Here is a 17,927-nt window from a genome sequence, read left to right as displayed (position 1 = left end):
TGCTTTGTTGGTAGTGTTTGTCTGTCTGTCATCCCCCCTGTGTCTTAATGGTCTGATCAGCCAGTATATACTGTATGTTCCCCATTGTGTCCACTTTGTAAGGTCTGTTGGTGGTGTTAAGGTCACTTCAGTTGAGTTTTGTTTATTTGACCTCTTTTATGGGCCCAGAACTTTAGTTATATATTTATAATTTGTACCTTTTTTTGCAGTATTTGGGTGAAATAAAAGCCTTTTTTTGAAAACCACCTGAGTCTCCTCTTGTCTGCCAGCTCGGTCCCTTACAGACACACTACAAGAGATGAAACAATGGACAATTGCATACGACACTCATTGTCATTCACCGATCCAGGCCGACACCACACAACGCTATAATCAGGCTGATATCGTGTAGTGTGTACCTGGCATTACGCTATGTCAGTTGCTCATAGTGTCTAATATTGCCCCAGATGGGTTTACATTAAAGTTAAGTCTAGTGTGTCTCATAAAGATGCTAAAGGGTGCTTTGTGTGATGTATCAGATGCTGAGGGACGTGACAAAGTGACCAAGACCAAGTTGCGGTAAACTATGGCAGGCACATGCATAGTGTAATTATTCACATCACAGTTTACAAGACGGTCATTCTTTAAGACAGCTAATGTAGCACCAACATAACATATATACAGTATGTTGCTTTTTGACTAAAATTAACCTTTTAGTGTATGTTGTAATAACTTATTTGAGACATTTTAAAACTATTTATCAAGTTTATTCAATATAACAATAATATAACATAGAATTTAATTACATTCAACTGGAGACAGTTGAATCTTTGGCATCTTGGATTTATTGTCCCAGAGACAGTCATGTTGACTTTTTCTTTTTATAATGTAATATATAGATACAGAAAAAAACAAGACCAAGTATAGAGCCTTGGGGGACCCCAAGACAGATTGGGGCAGAGGAAGAGGACAGTGAAAGATCTGTTGAATGAATACAAGAAATAACTCTATTCTTCAATTTCTGGCTGTAAAAGCCTTTTAGTTATAGGGACAAGGGCCATCTGTGCCACTAATTCACTAAAACACAACATTCATAAGCATGTAGGCTCACAATAGTTGTTTTGAGCATTGCTGTGAGGCTAAATGACAGAAAAATGAACAAATACATAAGGTGCAACAAAACAGACTTGGTAGTATTTTGTAGGCCTAGACCACACATTGATGGGATAGATCATTTGGAAAAGGAAACATTATCTGTACTATTCTGCGTTAGATCCTGTGAATAACTCATTATCCTTGGGAAAGAACACACAATGCTGCTTTGAATTGTCCTTTTGTGTGCAGACAACTGCCCTTATAATGAGTTGCATCCTCACACATCAACCAGCAAAATTAATATTTCCAGTTATGGAGCAGAGAGACACAGGGAGCCTCCTCCAGTGACATATTTTCCAGCTCCACACAGTCATGACACATTATTCAGAAATTATGTTTATATACAACTAATTTGAAACAGCAAATACATTTGAGGGAAACGTGATGCTGAGCCAATTATGTTTTCTATTACCATACTAATGAAATGTTGCTAACTAATGTACCTGGCAAGGTGCAAAAAGATTGACACAGAATCAGTGAAATGCTCACTGACAACATACTATATTTGTTTTCTGCCAAAACAGCCTATTTTGCAATATACTAACTATCCACTTGTAGCAACTACAGCATTATTTTTTATTATCACCTTTTTTTATTAAGATTTAAAGGCCCAGTGTGAAGGATTTAGGTGGATTTTCCTAAGTGTATAATCATCTGAAAATAAGATTATTTGTGTTTTCGTTATGATAGAAATAAGCCGTTCATGTATTCATATGTACATAGAAAGAGGGTCCTTGTCTACGGAGATAACCGTATTTCTACAGTAACCCAGAATGGACAAACACTGGCTCTAGATAGGACTATTCAAGCTTTTGCTTTAGTCACCATAGTTAAATGCCCCTCCATGACAAGCAGCATCAGAAAAACACAACTTTCTTAAAATGAAACCGCTTAATTCAGTGTTTTTACTGGTATATTTTACTGGGTCTGCTTGTTTTGGAGAGAAAGAGACCTCTGAGGATAATTCAGCTCCCGATAAAAACCTCCTCAATGTGAGCACACTTAGCAAGGCCCTTCTGCGATGTGCCAAACAGCGTAGAAGAAACACAGATTTGTAATGTGTTTTTACCGGTTTTTATCACCTGGTCCATTTTTTGGAGAGGAGGAGATCTCCGCGGATAATTTAGCTCCGGGTTAAAAACCTCCTGAACAATGAACACTGAAGGACTAATCACAAGAAGTTTCAGCACGTTGACATCTGCAATCCTCACCGTTAAATGCCACTAAATCTCTTTACATTTTACACATTGCTCCTTTACAGAAATCATGATTTGTCCCTTACCATAACCAAACTGCTATTGTTGCCTAAACCTAACTACAGACACGAGTGACATGAACCTGGGATTGTGGTATCAGAGTCCTGTGCTTTATATGGCCAGCATCCAACCCCAAACCTCCCTGTGAATTAAATGTGGTTAATTTCATTAACTCAAAAAAAAAAAAAAAAACATTGTCTGAACAAAATCCAGGCTGCGATTACGTTGTCAACACAATGTAATAATGAAAACAATATACTAATATCTAAATGTAATTTAAAGGAGACAAGGTTGAAATGTTATTTGATGTGATGAATGGTGATTTTTGCACTGTATGAGAGAATTTTGCTGTTAATTAAAAATGATGAAGAGTACCCTAAAACATATTTCTCCACTAAAAAAAAAACTAAAATAATTTGAAGTTAGTGAAACAAGACAATTCTCAACCTGTGCCAGAGTTTTATGTCGCTCAGCGGGATTCCAGACCTATGGAAACCCTTTGAAAAGTTGAAAGACTATGTTGATGTACTGTCAAATAGGTTTAGCACTACTGCTACATTGTTAAATCCTTTATGAAGGTACTCAATAGTCTCTCAATCCATGCAGCTGGGAGGAAGGTGATGAAACCGTCTGGAAAAGAAAGCACCAATTTTAGAGCTAAGTTTCAGAATGGAAATGGCTGAATCACAATCCATGCTTCCTGTTTTCAGTGGCTGCAGTAGCTGTGCTACATTTACATACAAGCTTCGAACGGAAAACTGCAGTCAGCCATGAGTCATATTATCAATATGTTACACATGCATTTGTCCACGGGTAGGCTATATTTGCAGGGGAGTCAGGGATCTTTGCTTTGCTGTGCATCAAAAAAAAAAAAAAAATCAGATAATACACATATAATTTCCTCACTTAGAATAACTGTAATTTAATAACAATATGAGACAGTAAAACATTTGTACAAGAAATGACTTAGTGGAGACACTAAACCATAATTCCCTGACGATGACATGAGTCTAATTTCATTCAGTGCATATATATACAGTGAACATGAGCAAGCTAAAACTAGAAGCGAGATAAGGATTGCTTTTGCAAATGAACAAGGACACTGACCCCGTGGAGTAAATATCACGGGTTGTTTCATGGCTCAGATCTGGTATCACCACTGTGAAACAAACCTGTGTGTCCAAGCTCAGGAGACACAGAAGCACATCCATTGATTACAATCATTGTGCTTTTCGTTCTCATTGCATTTACTCCAGAAAGAGTGAGAGTTCTTCACACTGATGTTATTTGAGCATGATAATTCTGAGAATACAGATTAGTCCATGAGAAGTTTGTAAATGGAAATAGGCTGAAAATGAAGCGTTGAAGTAGAGATTTGGCTCTTTTTATGCATGCTTTCATGAATTCTATTTCAAATAATTTAATAGCACAAATGGACTTTTGTGGAAGGTTGTGCTAACACAAATGGACAAAGCAATGCCTACACTTGCAGAGTTTGTTAAATACAAAACTACAGCCAGGAGATAGATAGCATATTAGCACAGAGGATGGAAGAGACACCTATCTACTCTCTTTCTGAGTGTTACATGGGAAGATTGATACCATTCAAATCTGTCCATGAAATCTAAGGCTACAGCCAGCAGGCGAATAGCTTAGCAGCAGGCCGTTAGCTTGACTGGCAATGGGGAAACCAGCTATTCTGGCTCTCCGAAGGTTTATAAAAAATCCACCTATCAGCTCTTCTAAAGCTCTCTAACCTCCCCAGAAACCAAAGAGTAAAAAAAGACACATTGCAAGTTATGAAGTACTAATTAGTGAATTTGGAGGTGGTAGAAGGCGGACTGTATTACCTAATGACAGAGCAAAGCCCGCTGCTTCCTGTCTTCATGCTAAGCCAAGCTGCAAGAACTTTCTGCCAGAGAGCCCTTTCTGGCAAAAATCTTTTTTATTTCAACCCAAACCATGATCTTTTTCCTAAATCTAACCAAGAAGGGCCACCATCTCCACACATTTTCATGGACAAAATTTTAAAACTTTTTTCACGACTTTTCAAGGACCCCCCAAAACTTTTCCAAACTATTCACAATGTATAGCACAAACATTGCTCCATCTAAAAAATCTAAAACTAGTAGTGGGGCATAGGGGATACGTATTGGGATTCATGATTAATTGTTGGTAAATTGCACTGTCACAACACCATTTCTTCTTATTCAAACTAATCACATTCAAACCTAGTCAAACCTAAGTACATCTAACTGGCACACATGGAGGGAGACTTGGAATGTGGGTTGAAAATGAAGAAACGTGGTAAACAAAACTTCACGCATCAATGCATATTATACATTATGTCAACAGCTACAGAAAATAATGTAACATTAGGTGGAAGGTTATCCACTGAAAATTATTGTAACAATGAACTTCATAACACACAACAAGTTCCATGACTTTCCCTGGCCTGTGGTGACAACACAAGCCAATGACTCAAACCAAGCTACACAGGTTTAGCAGCGTCTGTAGCAACCACCATAGCAACCATAGAATTTTGCATTCCATCAATTTTTCTGGCAAGACCTTAAGTAATCATTTACTGTATTTACTGTATCAGTTACTGTACAATACACATTTCTCACTAGAAATATTTTCAACATACTTTCAACAAACTTTTTAAAAATACTGCATTTTCTGCTGAAAATGAGTGTCGACCTTTTTTGTTTTGTTATCACAGAAAGACACTTGGCAGTCACAGGAGGCTGACGCAGGTCAATAGAAAAGAATAGGCTAAAAAATGAAAATACAGGTATCTCACAATTTTAGAGCTGTAATTGTGAAACTAATATGTTAAATACTCTAAATCAATGTAGCTAAAACACATTTTGATGTGAGACTGTGTTGCTTGTGGAATTGTACAGAATTTCAGATTAATATCAAGTTTCAGCATAATCCTTTTTCTCTCTGTAAACACAGTTTGGGTATTTTTTAGACACTCACGGAAAATGCACCTCGAAGACACTCAACTACAAAGTCCTTTTTTAATAAACAGTTATTTTGTCCTCTGCCTTTCTTTATTATGACTGTTAACATTTTCCTTCAAATAGCCAGTGGATACAGTCGTGGTCCTGCAGACACTGAGATAGCGCTTAAACGTTGACCCCTTAGCTGAAATATTAATTAACTTGGGAGATCTGCTTTTAGCTTCTGTGCTCCCTTTACATGCAACACCCTCCAGTGTACTTTTAAAAAAACAAAAACATTTCACTCCAGTCTGCAGATGCTTTAAAATTGTTCAAAGGTCCAGTGTGTTGGATATCCTGGCAGAAATAGCAAACAATATGATAAATATGTTTTCTTCAGTGTATAATCACCTGAAAATAAGAATTCCTGTGTTTGCATTACCTTACAATGAGCTGTTCATATCTACATACAGAGTGGGTCCTGCACCTCCATGTTCCTACAGCAGTTACAGGAGAGCGCGAGGAAAAGAGGCAGCAAAGGGTGACTAAGGCTCCTCAGGACGTGACACAGGGAGACAGTGGAGCTCCTGGAGTTACTGTGACCCTCTGCCCACAGAGGAAAATGCTTATGTTTTAGAGAGTGGTTCGTGTTTGCACATTTCTGACCTGTGCCAAGAAAAGGTGGAGTTACACTTAGAGCAGTAGACTTTGTTGGATATGGAGGCGCTAAAGTTTTCGCTAACTGTGCTACAAATGGATCCTAACCCTCCTGTCCGTACACTGCACATGAAGAAATGCTGGTCTGCAGTGACCACCAGGATGACAACTACCTGTCAAAGAGGAGAAATCCGGAGCTTATTTTCCGAAGGAAAACTGCAGTTCCAAGAGTGGATTTACCTAAGTGGAGGTAGGCCAGTGCTATTAGCTAAAGTTCTTATGTTTACATTGCATACAAGCACAGCAGGATAACGACAAAAACAATCAATCAATAAACGCTTAGGAAGCACAAAATATCAACTGATTCAGTCTGATTATAATAAATCTGTATAAACTGATTCCCCATTTTCATCAGCTGCCATTCAAGTGCTATCAACAAGCTAACACTATGCCACAGTGTGTGCGTTGTACGTCATATAAGCCCCTATACATTGTCTTTTCTAATAGATAATCATTTTTCATTCCCACAGCGGGGAAATTTCTGGTGTTACAGCAGCAACGAGGATAGTGTAATAACAAGAAGCACCAGCAAGATCTAATGAATATATAAACAGTAAAATAAATACCTCCGCTGCCTTTTTTTCTCTCTCCTCCTCTCTCCATGTGTATACTCTGTCACAAATAAATATGGCGTCCTGGCTTCACACTACCAACGTTTTGTGGCCAAGCCGCTTCATGAACTGGGACTGGGATTTTATGGTCCCATGTGCAGTCATGGCTTATCGCGCAACCAAACACAGCTCCATTGGCCTGGTGACCAACATGATGCTCTTTGGACGGGAAATAACTGAGCCTACAGGTCTAGATCTCGTGACATCTCGTGATACTTTTGCATAACAAAGCAATAACAGACAGACCAGATCAAATGAAAGGTAAAGAGACACTTACAGTAACAATCTTTGTCAAAAATAACCACTCTGAATGGACATACAGTGACAATGTTCAATTGCCCCATGTGCTTCTATTACAGCCTGTTGCTTGGCTGCCGGCTGCTGCTGGCTCCCCCAGTACTGGACCAATTTCAAATATTGTTGTTCACGTCAGTCTCTTTGACCAATTTACACAAGTAAATAGGGTTCAGATTGAAAAATGCTTAAGTTATCCTTTAAGTTATAATAGAAAACAGAGGTGAGCACACATAGCAGGTGCTGGGCGAGTGCCCTGTCCGCGACATGCCAAACAACGTAGTGAAAACACTGATTTGTGACGTGCTTTATTCAGTTATTTTACTGGTTTTATTCACCTGTTCCATTTGTTTTGGAAAGGAGCAGGCCCCTGCAGATAATTCAGCTCACATTAAAAACCTCCTGGACAATGAAGATTTTTTTTTTTTTGTTAAGATTATTTTTTTTGCCTTATTTGATAGGACAGTTAAGATGTAAAAGGGGGAGAGAGAGTGGGGATGACATGAAGGAATTGAACCTATGGCACGGACATAACCTTTGTACATGGGACACCTGCTCTACCCACTTTTGGGTGCTCCACACTGAAAGTATTCTATCCAGGAGAAATTTCGGCTGGTTGCCATCTGCAATCCTCACCCCTGGGCGCCTCTAAATCTCCCTTAATCTTACACATTGTTCCTTTGATTGCTCTCAATCATCTATCTAGATTAAATGAAGATTGAATGGATGAACGAATGAACGAATGAATGAATGAATGAATGAATGAATGAATGAATGAATTTTATAACCCACGGCTCAATTAGCTCAATTCACCAGCAGCAATGAATGGAGACAGTGAGCTAGATGACTGCTCCTATTGCAAAACTGGTGAACTGCTCGTCCTCCTTCCCCTAAACCAATTGTTCAAATAAACCACAAAAGTCAAGCCATCTGGGACTCGTCATTGTGTCAGCTTGCAAGTGAGACAGTATTGTGTCACACGAGGAAGTCCTGACATCCTAATGTGGTTTAAAAGGACCTAATTCCTCATCTGCAGCGATACTGAAGTGGGGACCCTTGAATCCTTGACTAACATGAAAATAAAAAGGTAAGAAACTTCCTTTATCCTCTGAAAGTTTATTTGCATGTGTTGTTGTTTTAAACAGTTTTTTACAAGGATCTTCATTAGCTGTAACAAAGGCAGCAGCTATTCATCTTGGGGTCCACATAAAGGTCACAGATGTTTACTGGCTTCTCATTTCCCTTTTTTTCGTGTTTAACCAATGGGTGTTGATGAGCGACTGGATAAATCTGTCATGCTTGAGCTCTAACATTCCCACATCCTAACAATTGGCAACACATCAGCTGTGTGTCTGAGCTACACATGCACACTAATCATTTTCCTCGCCCTCTGTTAAATAGAGATTGCAGAGAACTGTCTTTCTGTGTTTTTAACACAATCAACAGGCCATTTCTTGGAGACTGCCAAGTCATCTTGATTTGACAAACACAAGTCAGTGGGATGGATTTGGCTGTATTTACTCATTAAAGCAAAACATTTCAACATGGCGTGGCATGATTGACACTATAAGTGGGTCAATACGTTGCTGTTTGGTCAGGAAATGTCAGTGGATGCAACAAATCAGTGTTCTGCGTATTTAGGGAAAGAAAGAGCAGTAAACAGTCAACAGTAATCTGCTGAGTCATGTGTGCGTGCAGCTTTGAGTCTGAAAATTGGTTATACTCTTCATTTTTTGGTTATGGATATAGTGGATATTTAGTTTTGAGTTTAAGTGACTTATATACTTCCTAATACAGATGTGAGGAACAAGGTAACCACAGTGGATATGCGTAGAGCATGACTCACTCTATTTCTCTTCTTTCTTCTCTTTTTTTTTTTTTAATTTTTTGGCTGGTTGTGCTAAGACAAGAGTCTTCATAAAGGGTAATAAAATGAAATCAGGCAATTTCAGGACACTTTTTGCTAGAATACCAAGAACACCACCTAAAATTATGAAGACTATCTCAAGTGTTACAATACCTGCTATATTTCTATAAAGAAAATATGTTGCCAAGTAAAATACTTTGGAAAATTTGACCTTCGAACACATCAAGAACCCCTTCCTCATTCCAATGACATGTTGTCGTAAAATGATTTAGGGGTATATAGTGGCAAAAATGGAATATAATATAATAAGTATTTTTTATTAGTGTACAATCACCTGAACCTAAGGATCATCGTGTTTTCGTTACCTTACAATGAGCCATTTATATCTACATACTGTAGGAAGCAGGCCCTCATCTAAGGAGATCACTATGTTGCACTGCCATGTTTCTAGAGTAGCCCAGAATGACAAACCAAAAACTCCTGAATGTCTTGATCTCAGGTTATCAAAGAAAAAAGGTGAGCACACATTAGCAAGTGCTAAGCTAACAGCCTGTCTTAGACATGCCAAACAGCATTAGAGAAACATGAATTCGGCTCCTGGTAAAAACCTCCTGAACACTGAAGGAATTCTAAGTGGGAAAAGTTTCAGCTGGTTGCAGTCCGAATCCTCACAGCTAGATGCCACCAAATCTCCTTTAATGTTACACTCTGCTTATTTAAATGGTTAAATACATCTGTCAGTTCAATCACTAGTTCTTGAAATCAATAATGTAGCCTTACTATTCATTAAAAAAGATTGTCCAGCTTTGCTGCTATACTTTCATGTCCCTGTTTCCTTGGTGCTATATTGTCTGCAATGGACATGTGTGTGTGTGCTTGTGTGTATGTAACAATAATGGCTAATTCTTGACCATTGTGGCTGACATGGACTAACTGCATCATATTTGATATTTTTTAGTGACAAAGATACTAAATATTTCTTATATATTACAGGGTGGCACACAATAGGACAACTTGCGATTTTATGAAACCTCGTAGCCTAAAGACATGCTGGTATCACTTTACAAAAATGCCACACTTTAGCTTAATATTGTGCCCCATTTTCCCTGAATGCATTAAATACTCACTTAAAACCCTTAAAATAAAATAAAACTCATAAAAAGTAAAGTGAACAGTGAAAATATTTTGATTATAAGTCAAACAGCTAATAAAATGCGACATCCTACTGTCATTTTTGTTGTTATACCCTTTGTGTTAGCTCCAGTAATCTACTCTTATTTCCAAAATGAGTAAATCAACCTGCCTCATGACTGTCTTTGCAAGTTCTGGGACCATTGATTTGTTAAATTTTTCCTTTGCCCATCCCAGTTATCTGAAACCAATAATTGGTCATGTAAAGCACATTTGTAGTAACAGTGCAATAACATGTTTGGTGACTAGATGCTAATATTCAAAGAGCCCAAGAAGATGAACATAAATGAAAATAATACAAAGTGCATGTTTAACATTTTTAGTTTTCCTGGAATGCATGCTAGGTCAAGGTCCTGTCAATACGTACATGTATTCTCACCTATTTTGACTAATTCATTGTTGAAGACTACACTAAAAGTGTAGCTGTGGAAGCCTAACAGGTGCAAGAAAAGTTACAGGAGATTAGTAGCATAAAGACCAGAAGAGATAAATTTGCTTTCTTGCTGAGAGTTAGAAGAAAAGATTAATAACTCTCATACACACCTGTCCATTAATTGTCAGCAAATATTGAAATATTGAATGACTGTTACTTAAATGTCCAAACAACAACAATGCCATGTAATATTTGAAAATAATTCCAAAATGAAAGCTGATGTCCACAACGTTAACTGACTGTCAGCTGGATGTCCTTCCTGAGCCTCCTAGCAACATTGAAATACCTTGTTAACACAGCTAAACAATAAACTAACAGTGACCCACACAGGACTGTAACACCAGCCTTCTGGGTGAAAACTTAAGTACTTTCTCCATTCATCCACCATGACTTACTATCTATGTAGACTTTGTTGCTTGTTATATCGCGTCACCTGACTTTCTGGCAAAAAAGACCAGAAGTAAAAGGTCAGTTATTCCATGTGTGAACAAAGACAGCTCAGATAAAGACCTTTGGGTCTTACAAACGCCACAGGCTTGAAGTGGATGTCACAGTGTGGCTGTCTGATCACAACCATTTCACAACCAAACAAATAAGTAGTCAATAAAATGTTGTATTTCAAAAATATGCATGCATTTGCTTTCTTCATAGCAATTATATGATCAATATTTCCTGGTTTGAAAGAGAATTTAAAGGGGCCATTATGGCTGTCTGCCTCATAACCGTGTTGCAGTTTTTGGCCTTGACTAGGACCATTTTTGGCAAGCGACCCAATGTCACCCCCTGACCAATGTTTGCTGGTGTAAGGCTACATTCAGCATACAGTTAGCTTAAAAATAACATGACTGGAAACGGGGAAAAGCAGCTAGCTTGGCTCTGTCCAAAGATGAATAAAAAAAAATCTTTAAATCTTGTTTGTTTAATCAATATGACCTTCAATTAATTGGTTTGACCCCAAGGTTGTAGTCTTCTGGCGTGTTGTAGAGGAGGAGTTAGTCTCCAGAATATAATTTACACCAACTTCTCTATCAACATATTAAACATGCTGCGGCTTGACCCTCTAATTACACATCTAATCCAGACTTGGTAAAACAACCAACTACTCAAAGGGAGGAGACCTATTAGTTTCTCCCAATGGGGGAGAAAAGGAGTTCACAGCTCAGGGAATATTTACAATGACACTGGTCTCCACTCATTCCAGGACCTGAAAGGCTGTTATGACCTCCTAAGTGCCTCTTTCCTCTTTTACCTACAACTTAGATCAGCCGTTAGGGCTTATGGGGTCCCATGGAATCAGCCATTAAAACAAAACCCATTTCGTAACCTCATCACTGATAGAAGAAACACCAGAGGTTTTATCTCTGCTTTTCATACTTACCCAGTTGAGTCCTCTTATAAGGACTTCCATTTAGATAGACTTTGGACGAAAGATGTCCCAGAATTGAGGCCTGGATTTGATTGGAATTCGGTCTGGGCTAATCTTCTGATGGCCTCTCGTAATCCCAATCACCAACAAATCCACCTGAACCAAGCTCATAGAATTTACCTTACTCCCAGAGGGCTGCAACTGATGTACCCTTTGTAGCCTGGTGGCTCTTGGTACATTCCTCCACATGTTCTGAGAATGCCCACTTGTTGCTCATTCATACAGGGGGTCTCCTCTGAGTTGTGAGATATATTCTTCTTGACTATGCCTGTATCTGTATCTGTAACTGCTTTACACCTGAATGATATAGCTCACCTGCTGGCTCCTTGGTACCAGAAAAGACCAATTTTTGCTGGCCTCATTGTGGCCAAGACACTGGTTGCTATGAGATGGAAACACCACCGGAGTGGGGGGTTTTGCCCTTGGTTTTATCCTGTTGTCATTTTGCTTTATTGTTTTGAGTGTCTTTTTCTTGTGTCTCTTTACATTGCCTTTTTCAAATATTCTGAACAATGAACATTTGATTAGAAAAAGTGCTTTGGAGCAATTAATTGATAGTAAGTGCATGAAAATCAAACTGTGAATATTTCAGAAATATCTAGACAACCAATACTCATGGTACTTCCGTGCTGTGAATCTTTTGCATCAGTCTAGGAGTGTGTAGGATGTATGTAGGTAAAATGGCACAAGTCCTGAACAATACCCAAGAGAACCTCAGAATTTTAAGAAACAAGGTGCAGATTTTTGTTAACAATTAAGATATCCTGGAATTTCTCTGCTAGTGTTGCCATTGGGGATGTTGAAGCGATAGCTAAAGACCAGAGCTAGATTTGACATGCCGGCCTAATTAGTACGATTATCGCACAGCTGCACGGGCTGAGAGGATTTGAAGTGGTTTTATCAAAAGGATCATTTTCCCGGGGAATGCCTCATCCTGACAGTGTGTGCACTGTCAGATCCATTTCAGTTTGGGATGTGCAGGCGCTGTCCGTTCAAATATGCTGCAGACTTGAAAAGGTGAACTCAGAGTGGACAGGAGTGAAAGCACAGTGCTGAGTTTATGCTCAGTGTATTATTGCACATGCGTAAAGCTGTGAAGTGATTAGGTGCATTCTGTTTTCCAAAGAGCACAGGTACTGCTTCAGACCTCACAACAGACCAGTTATTGGAAGTCTGGTGGCACATAATCACAGCAGCTTACCCCCAAATCATACTCAGCTGGCAGAGCATGGAGGGTAAACCAAATTTAGGCCTAATAATCTTACCGAACAGATTTGGCCACTGATGGTGGGCTAATTAACAGAATTAACTACTGATGTAATGCCTCAGTTGAGCTGGGGGATTTGCCTTTCCTTCCTAATAAAATTGTGACCTAAAGCTGCTCTGATCAATATTTCTATATGAAACAATGGATCAAATCACTGTGTGTAGCAGATACATTGAAACTTTACGTTATACAATGCTTTGGTTAACATGTGGTTAGGTTTTGGCACAAAACCCACTTGGTTATTGTTAGGAAAAAATATTGTTTTGGCTTAATATACCTAGCTTTGGGGGCACTACCTATTCTGGAAACACAGCGACATCTCTGTATAAAAACAACTGCTTTTTGTGCCACTATGCCGGCAGGAAATAAAGCAATGTTGCGGTAAAACCAACTGCTTTTTAGGGCCCTATCCCCACTGGAAAAACAGCAATGGGTCCTTTACAAACACCCAAGTTCGAGGGCTAAAATGCAGATTGAAACACAGCAATGTCATGCTTAAAAAACAGATGGCGAAGTCATGAGTGCGCTTGCTCTATGGGCCCAATGATGTGAAAGATCTGGATAATTTTACACCAGGAGGTGAAACTTTTTTGGCTTCATATGCCACTGCACAAATTCATGGGAATGAATGGGGACCAAGCAGCAACCTCCCTGACAAATGAAACCTATGCGGACGTGTCACAAACTGCAGTTGATCCAATCATAGACCGCGGAACCGGGGGTGCCAGGGGGGCCATGGCCCGGGTAACTTTTGTACTTTGTACTTTTGTACTGACATAGAGTGCTGCATTGGGACCCGGCGGGACCCAACGCAAATAGTAATAGCCATTTTGATCCACACTCCACCAGTTGGTGGCGGTAATGGGCCAATTCGCTGTTTGCCAACCGCCATTAAACAGTAGAAGAAGAAGAAAAAGAAGAAGAAGAAGAAGAAGNTGTTTCACCGGCGACGAGCTGTCATTACGAGCGACTATTACGCACGTCTGCGCGCTCTTTATAACTCACTGTGTGAACCTATGTTGCATAATAAAGATTTGCCCCCTCCTAATTTTTAACCGCTTCCTCAGTAACTTCATCCTGGCGCCGGGCTTGCCTTAACCTCAATCACTGCGTGATTATATAAAGGTAGAAAAATAGCCTAAATAAATACAGAGGAGGAGAATAGAATATGAAACAGCCTTTATTTCATTAAAAACTAAATGAAAACAACGAAATAGGAGCGCTATTCCTGACCAGTGCGTCAAAAGACATGCAGGCCAGGGGAACGAAATGAAGAGACAGAAGTCGATATCTGATTTTCTTCAAGTAAACAGAAAAAACAAAATGATCAAATTACTCCAGCTTCCACGGTGGCCTCATCTGTGCGTTTTTGTAGGTATAAATAGGTTTGGCCTGTTGTGTGTGAATGTTAGAGTGGGATCAGAGGGGTTAATCTGAGCAAGCATGTGTTGGTGTTCATGCGTGTACTGTAGATGTGACTGTGTGGCGTCAGAATAAAAAAAAAGTGCTCCGCAACGTTATTTAATACATCAGTAATATTGTCTGTTTCAATGCATATGCCCCCCCACCCCAGAAACAATGTGAATGCTCATAGAGACACGTGGTAAAATGTCCTTTACAGCAGAAATAAACATGTTTACACCCTGGTACAAAAAAGTCACAGCAATCTGTGAGTCAGATCCACCCTTCGCACCTCCACAGCTCAAACCTCTCGTCCTAATTTGGTCACTTCTGGCTCCAAAAAACCAAGATGGCGACAGCCGCAATGGCAAATTTAAGGCTTCAAAATGGCAGTACGCAAACCAGTGGGTGATGTCACAGAAGCTACGTCCATTATTTTTATAGTCTATGACGAGGCTCCACCTCCAGTGCTGTACGCACTTTATACGTCTATGGTGGGAATAGGCAACTGTTTGCTACAACTGTTTGCCTCATCAACTATGAAGATGTTCAAGGCTTGTCCCTGCTGCCCCCAAATGGCCAAAAAAAAAGTAAATGCACCTTTAAAGAGATATTAAATAAAATATCTCTTTTTCTACAGCAGTACTTTTGATATTATTGAAATATTCAATCAGGGCCGGTCAGGTCACTAAAATAATATAAAACCCATGGTGTTGATGTTTAGCACCCATCATTCATATTGCATAACCTCCCTGAAACATAAATACATCTTTAACCCTTGTTCAAAGAACAATAACATACTCTCAGTTAAAGAATCTGTGGCCTCACTCTCACTCAATCATCATATTGTACTCCACCACAATACCTTATACTTCTCAGTCTTAGTCAGAAAAATGCCACTGGCCTTGGACATACACACCAGCATCTTATTCCGCCCAGTCTCATTAACTCCTCCCTTCTCTGTTTGCCCTTGGGTGGGCTGGGGTCCTTAGTGCTCCCCCGGACCTGCATGGCCTCTACAAGCGCCTCCAGAGCTCCCACCCTCTACCGGCTGTGACGTCACAGGTCCGGCTCCGAGACCAGCCGGCGTTCGCCCATTGCCAGGGCCAAGAGCACAGAGAGGACCGAGAGAAGAGGACCCGGGACCTTCTGCACCACAGCGCCAAAAACATCTCCACCATCCATGTCACACCTACCTGCTGTCGGCCTGCTGTGAGCCAGACGCCCATGGAAGTTGTGAAGGTAAGCCCACCAACACACTGGTATACCTGTATGAACAGCTGGTGTGATGCTAAGAGTGACCATGTTCTGTAGGTGACATGGTGATGGAGACTCTTTTGTGGAGCCTTAATTCTCTCTGTTCCTAACTGGATTATACATTTTCCATTTTCCATTAAATCGCAAATTCAAAATGATTATGGACTTTGGCTTCAGAAATTCCTATGTCTGTGTCAGATCCTGAGACACAAATACAGTTCTCAGAGAGTGGACTGTGTTAAATCCACAGGGGGATTATCTCCTGACAGAATTCCTGTTTCCAGACATTTGGCATTCAACACATTTAATCCTATTTGCTCCACTACACTGACATATTTTCATTCATTTCATTCCTGGTATAACCAAATGGACCCTGAAAACGTGAGAATATAAAAATGAGCAACTGTTTTTTCTTTTAGGAAAAAGAATGCTGCACTTATCCTGGGTGTACAAACTCTAAAATGTCAGTATTAGAAAATAAAGATGTGTGTCTGATCAGGACAAGGTATAAGTTGTCACCCCTTCAGAAATTTCAAAGTATTTAGGTTAGTCCAAAGCGTGTGAGAGAAACTTCCAACACTTGGTGATGGGTTTACAGATTTTCTGTAGTACTAGATTTTCTTCTGTTATTTCTGACAATTATCATAGATATGCATGTGATATCATGAAGTCCAATATGTTCTACAAGATAAGTGTGACGTTTCTGCAGTTTTGGTGACTGAGGCATTCTTTTAAGGTCATGACTTGTGTGAAGTACCACTGTCATCTTTAATGTATCAGTGTGTTTATTGATAGCAGAGTAACATAATACTTTAGCACTATACCACTTCCAGTTATGTCAGCATGAAAATCAATTCCTGCCAGTGCCACTACTTGGCATGTGTTAATATTTTTATGTGGATTTATGTTCACATGCTTAACAGAAATAGTTGTTTTTAAATAAGTTATATTATTTCAGTGCTGAGGGAAAATTTTGCTGCGGTTTTTATGGGCATAAATTCCCTTTTGCAAGTAGTTCTAAATGATAAAGCAGGAAAACTGTTTGTGAGAACAATTTAGATGGACATTTTCTCATACTGTATTATGTTCATAGTGAGCCCAGACAAGACCCCAGTTTCCTGGGCAAATACTTCTTGACAGTTTGAACCTAACCTGTCTGTGGATTATCAAAGACCCCCCCAAAGCTGTGCAGGCGAGGCAAAATTAGCTTAGAAGTACCAGGCAGAGCTGCTGGACCATGAAAGTGAAAACATAAAGCTCAGATGAGGTTGTCCAAAAGGGGAGGGGGACCCTTAATTAGCCAGGTTACCTCTGACCCCGGCAAGAATGAAGTGAAAAACCAGTTCGAGACAAAGAGTTTTATCTCACACTCAACTTATAAGTCAGCAACAGATGCTCATTTGAATCTTGAGCTCATTTCAGAAAAAGGGAAAGATAAATCTAAATTAATCAAACATCAGCATCAGCTATACAAGTGCCTGCTATCCTTACCATTTCTGTGCCTCCTACTTCCTAGGGAGAACTGTCAATGTAGAAATCTGTTTAGCTTTGTTTTTACAGAATACAGTAATAAGTCAAAGCAATATTTATGATCCAATTTTTTATAATAATACATAAAATGACAATGTCAAAGGTGCTGGTAGTGATTAGCCTAGAGTGAATTATGATCTGAATCTGCAGCTCCCCTTGGTGTTACAAAGATTTAGCCATGGATGTATAAAGAGAACTGGATATAGCATTGGAGGCAGGGGACCGTTCATTTCTATGAAAGTTGCTCAATGGTGAATGAAGCCAAAAAAGTTTAACTTTCTGGGTATAAATTACTCAGATCTTTTCCTGGATCTTTTTCCGAAGTGCAAAATTACCTGTATCTTTAACATTATTGGGCCAATAGAAACTTTGCTAGCCAAATAGCTAACCTCCTCCAGCCAAGCTAGCTACTTCCAGTTATCAATCAATCAATCAATTTTATTTATAAAGCCCAATATCACAAATCACAATTTGCCTCACAGGGCTTTACAGCATACGACATCCCTCTGTCCTTATGACCCTCGCAGCGGATAAGGAAAAACTCCCCAAAAAAACCCCTTTAACGGGGAAAAAAAACGGTAGAAACCTCAGG

The 17,927-nt window shown here is 39.4% G+C and overlaps 1 protein-coding gene across 1 annotated transcript in view; it reads left to right on the top strand.

Annotated features, from left to right (window-relative positions):
• Nucleotides 1–8,004: 8,004 nt before the first annotated feature.
• Nucleotides 8,005–17,927, top strand: part of mitfa (melanocyte inducing transcription factor a) — a 39,074-nt gene continuing 29,151 nt past the window's right edge. The window contains exons 1-2 of the mRNA XM_050039097.1: nt 8,005–8,050; nt 15,541–15,790. Of these exons, the coding sequence (XP_049895054.1) occupies nt 8,037–8,050; nt 15,541–15,790 (264 nt within the window). The 5' untranslated portion in view covers nt 8,005–8,036. The remainder of the gene's footprint in view (nt 8,051–15,540; nt 15,791–17,927) is intronic.

Source organism: Epinephelus moara, chromosome 24 (genome assembly GCF_006386435.1).
Source record: "Epinephelus moara isolate mb chromosome 24, YSFRI_EMoa_1.0, whole genome shotgun sequence".
Classification (NCBI taxonomy): Eukaryota; Metazoa; Chordata; class Actinopteri; order Perciformes; family Serranidae; genus Epinephelus; species Epinephelus moara.
The sequence above is the reverse complement of the archived record's forward strand: the minus strand, read 5'-3'. Positions and strand labels throughout refer to the sequence as shown.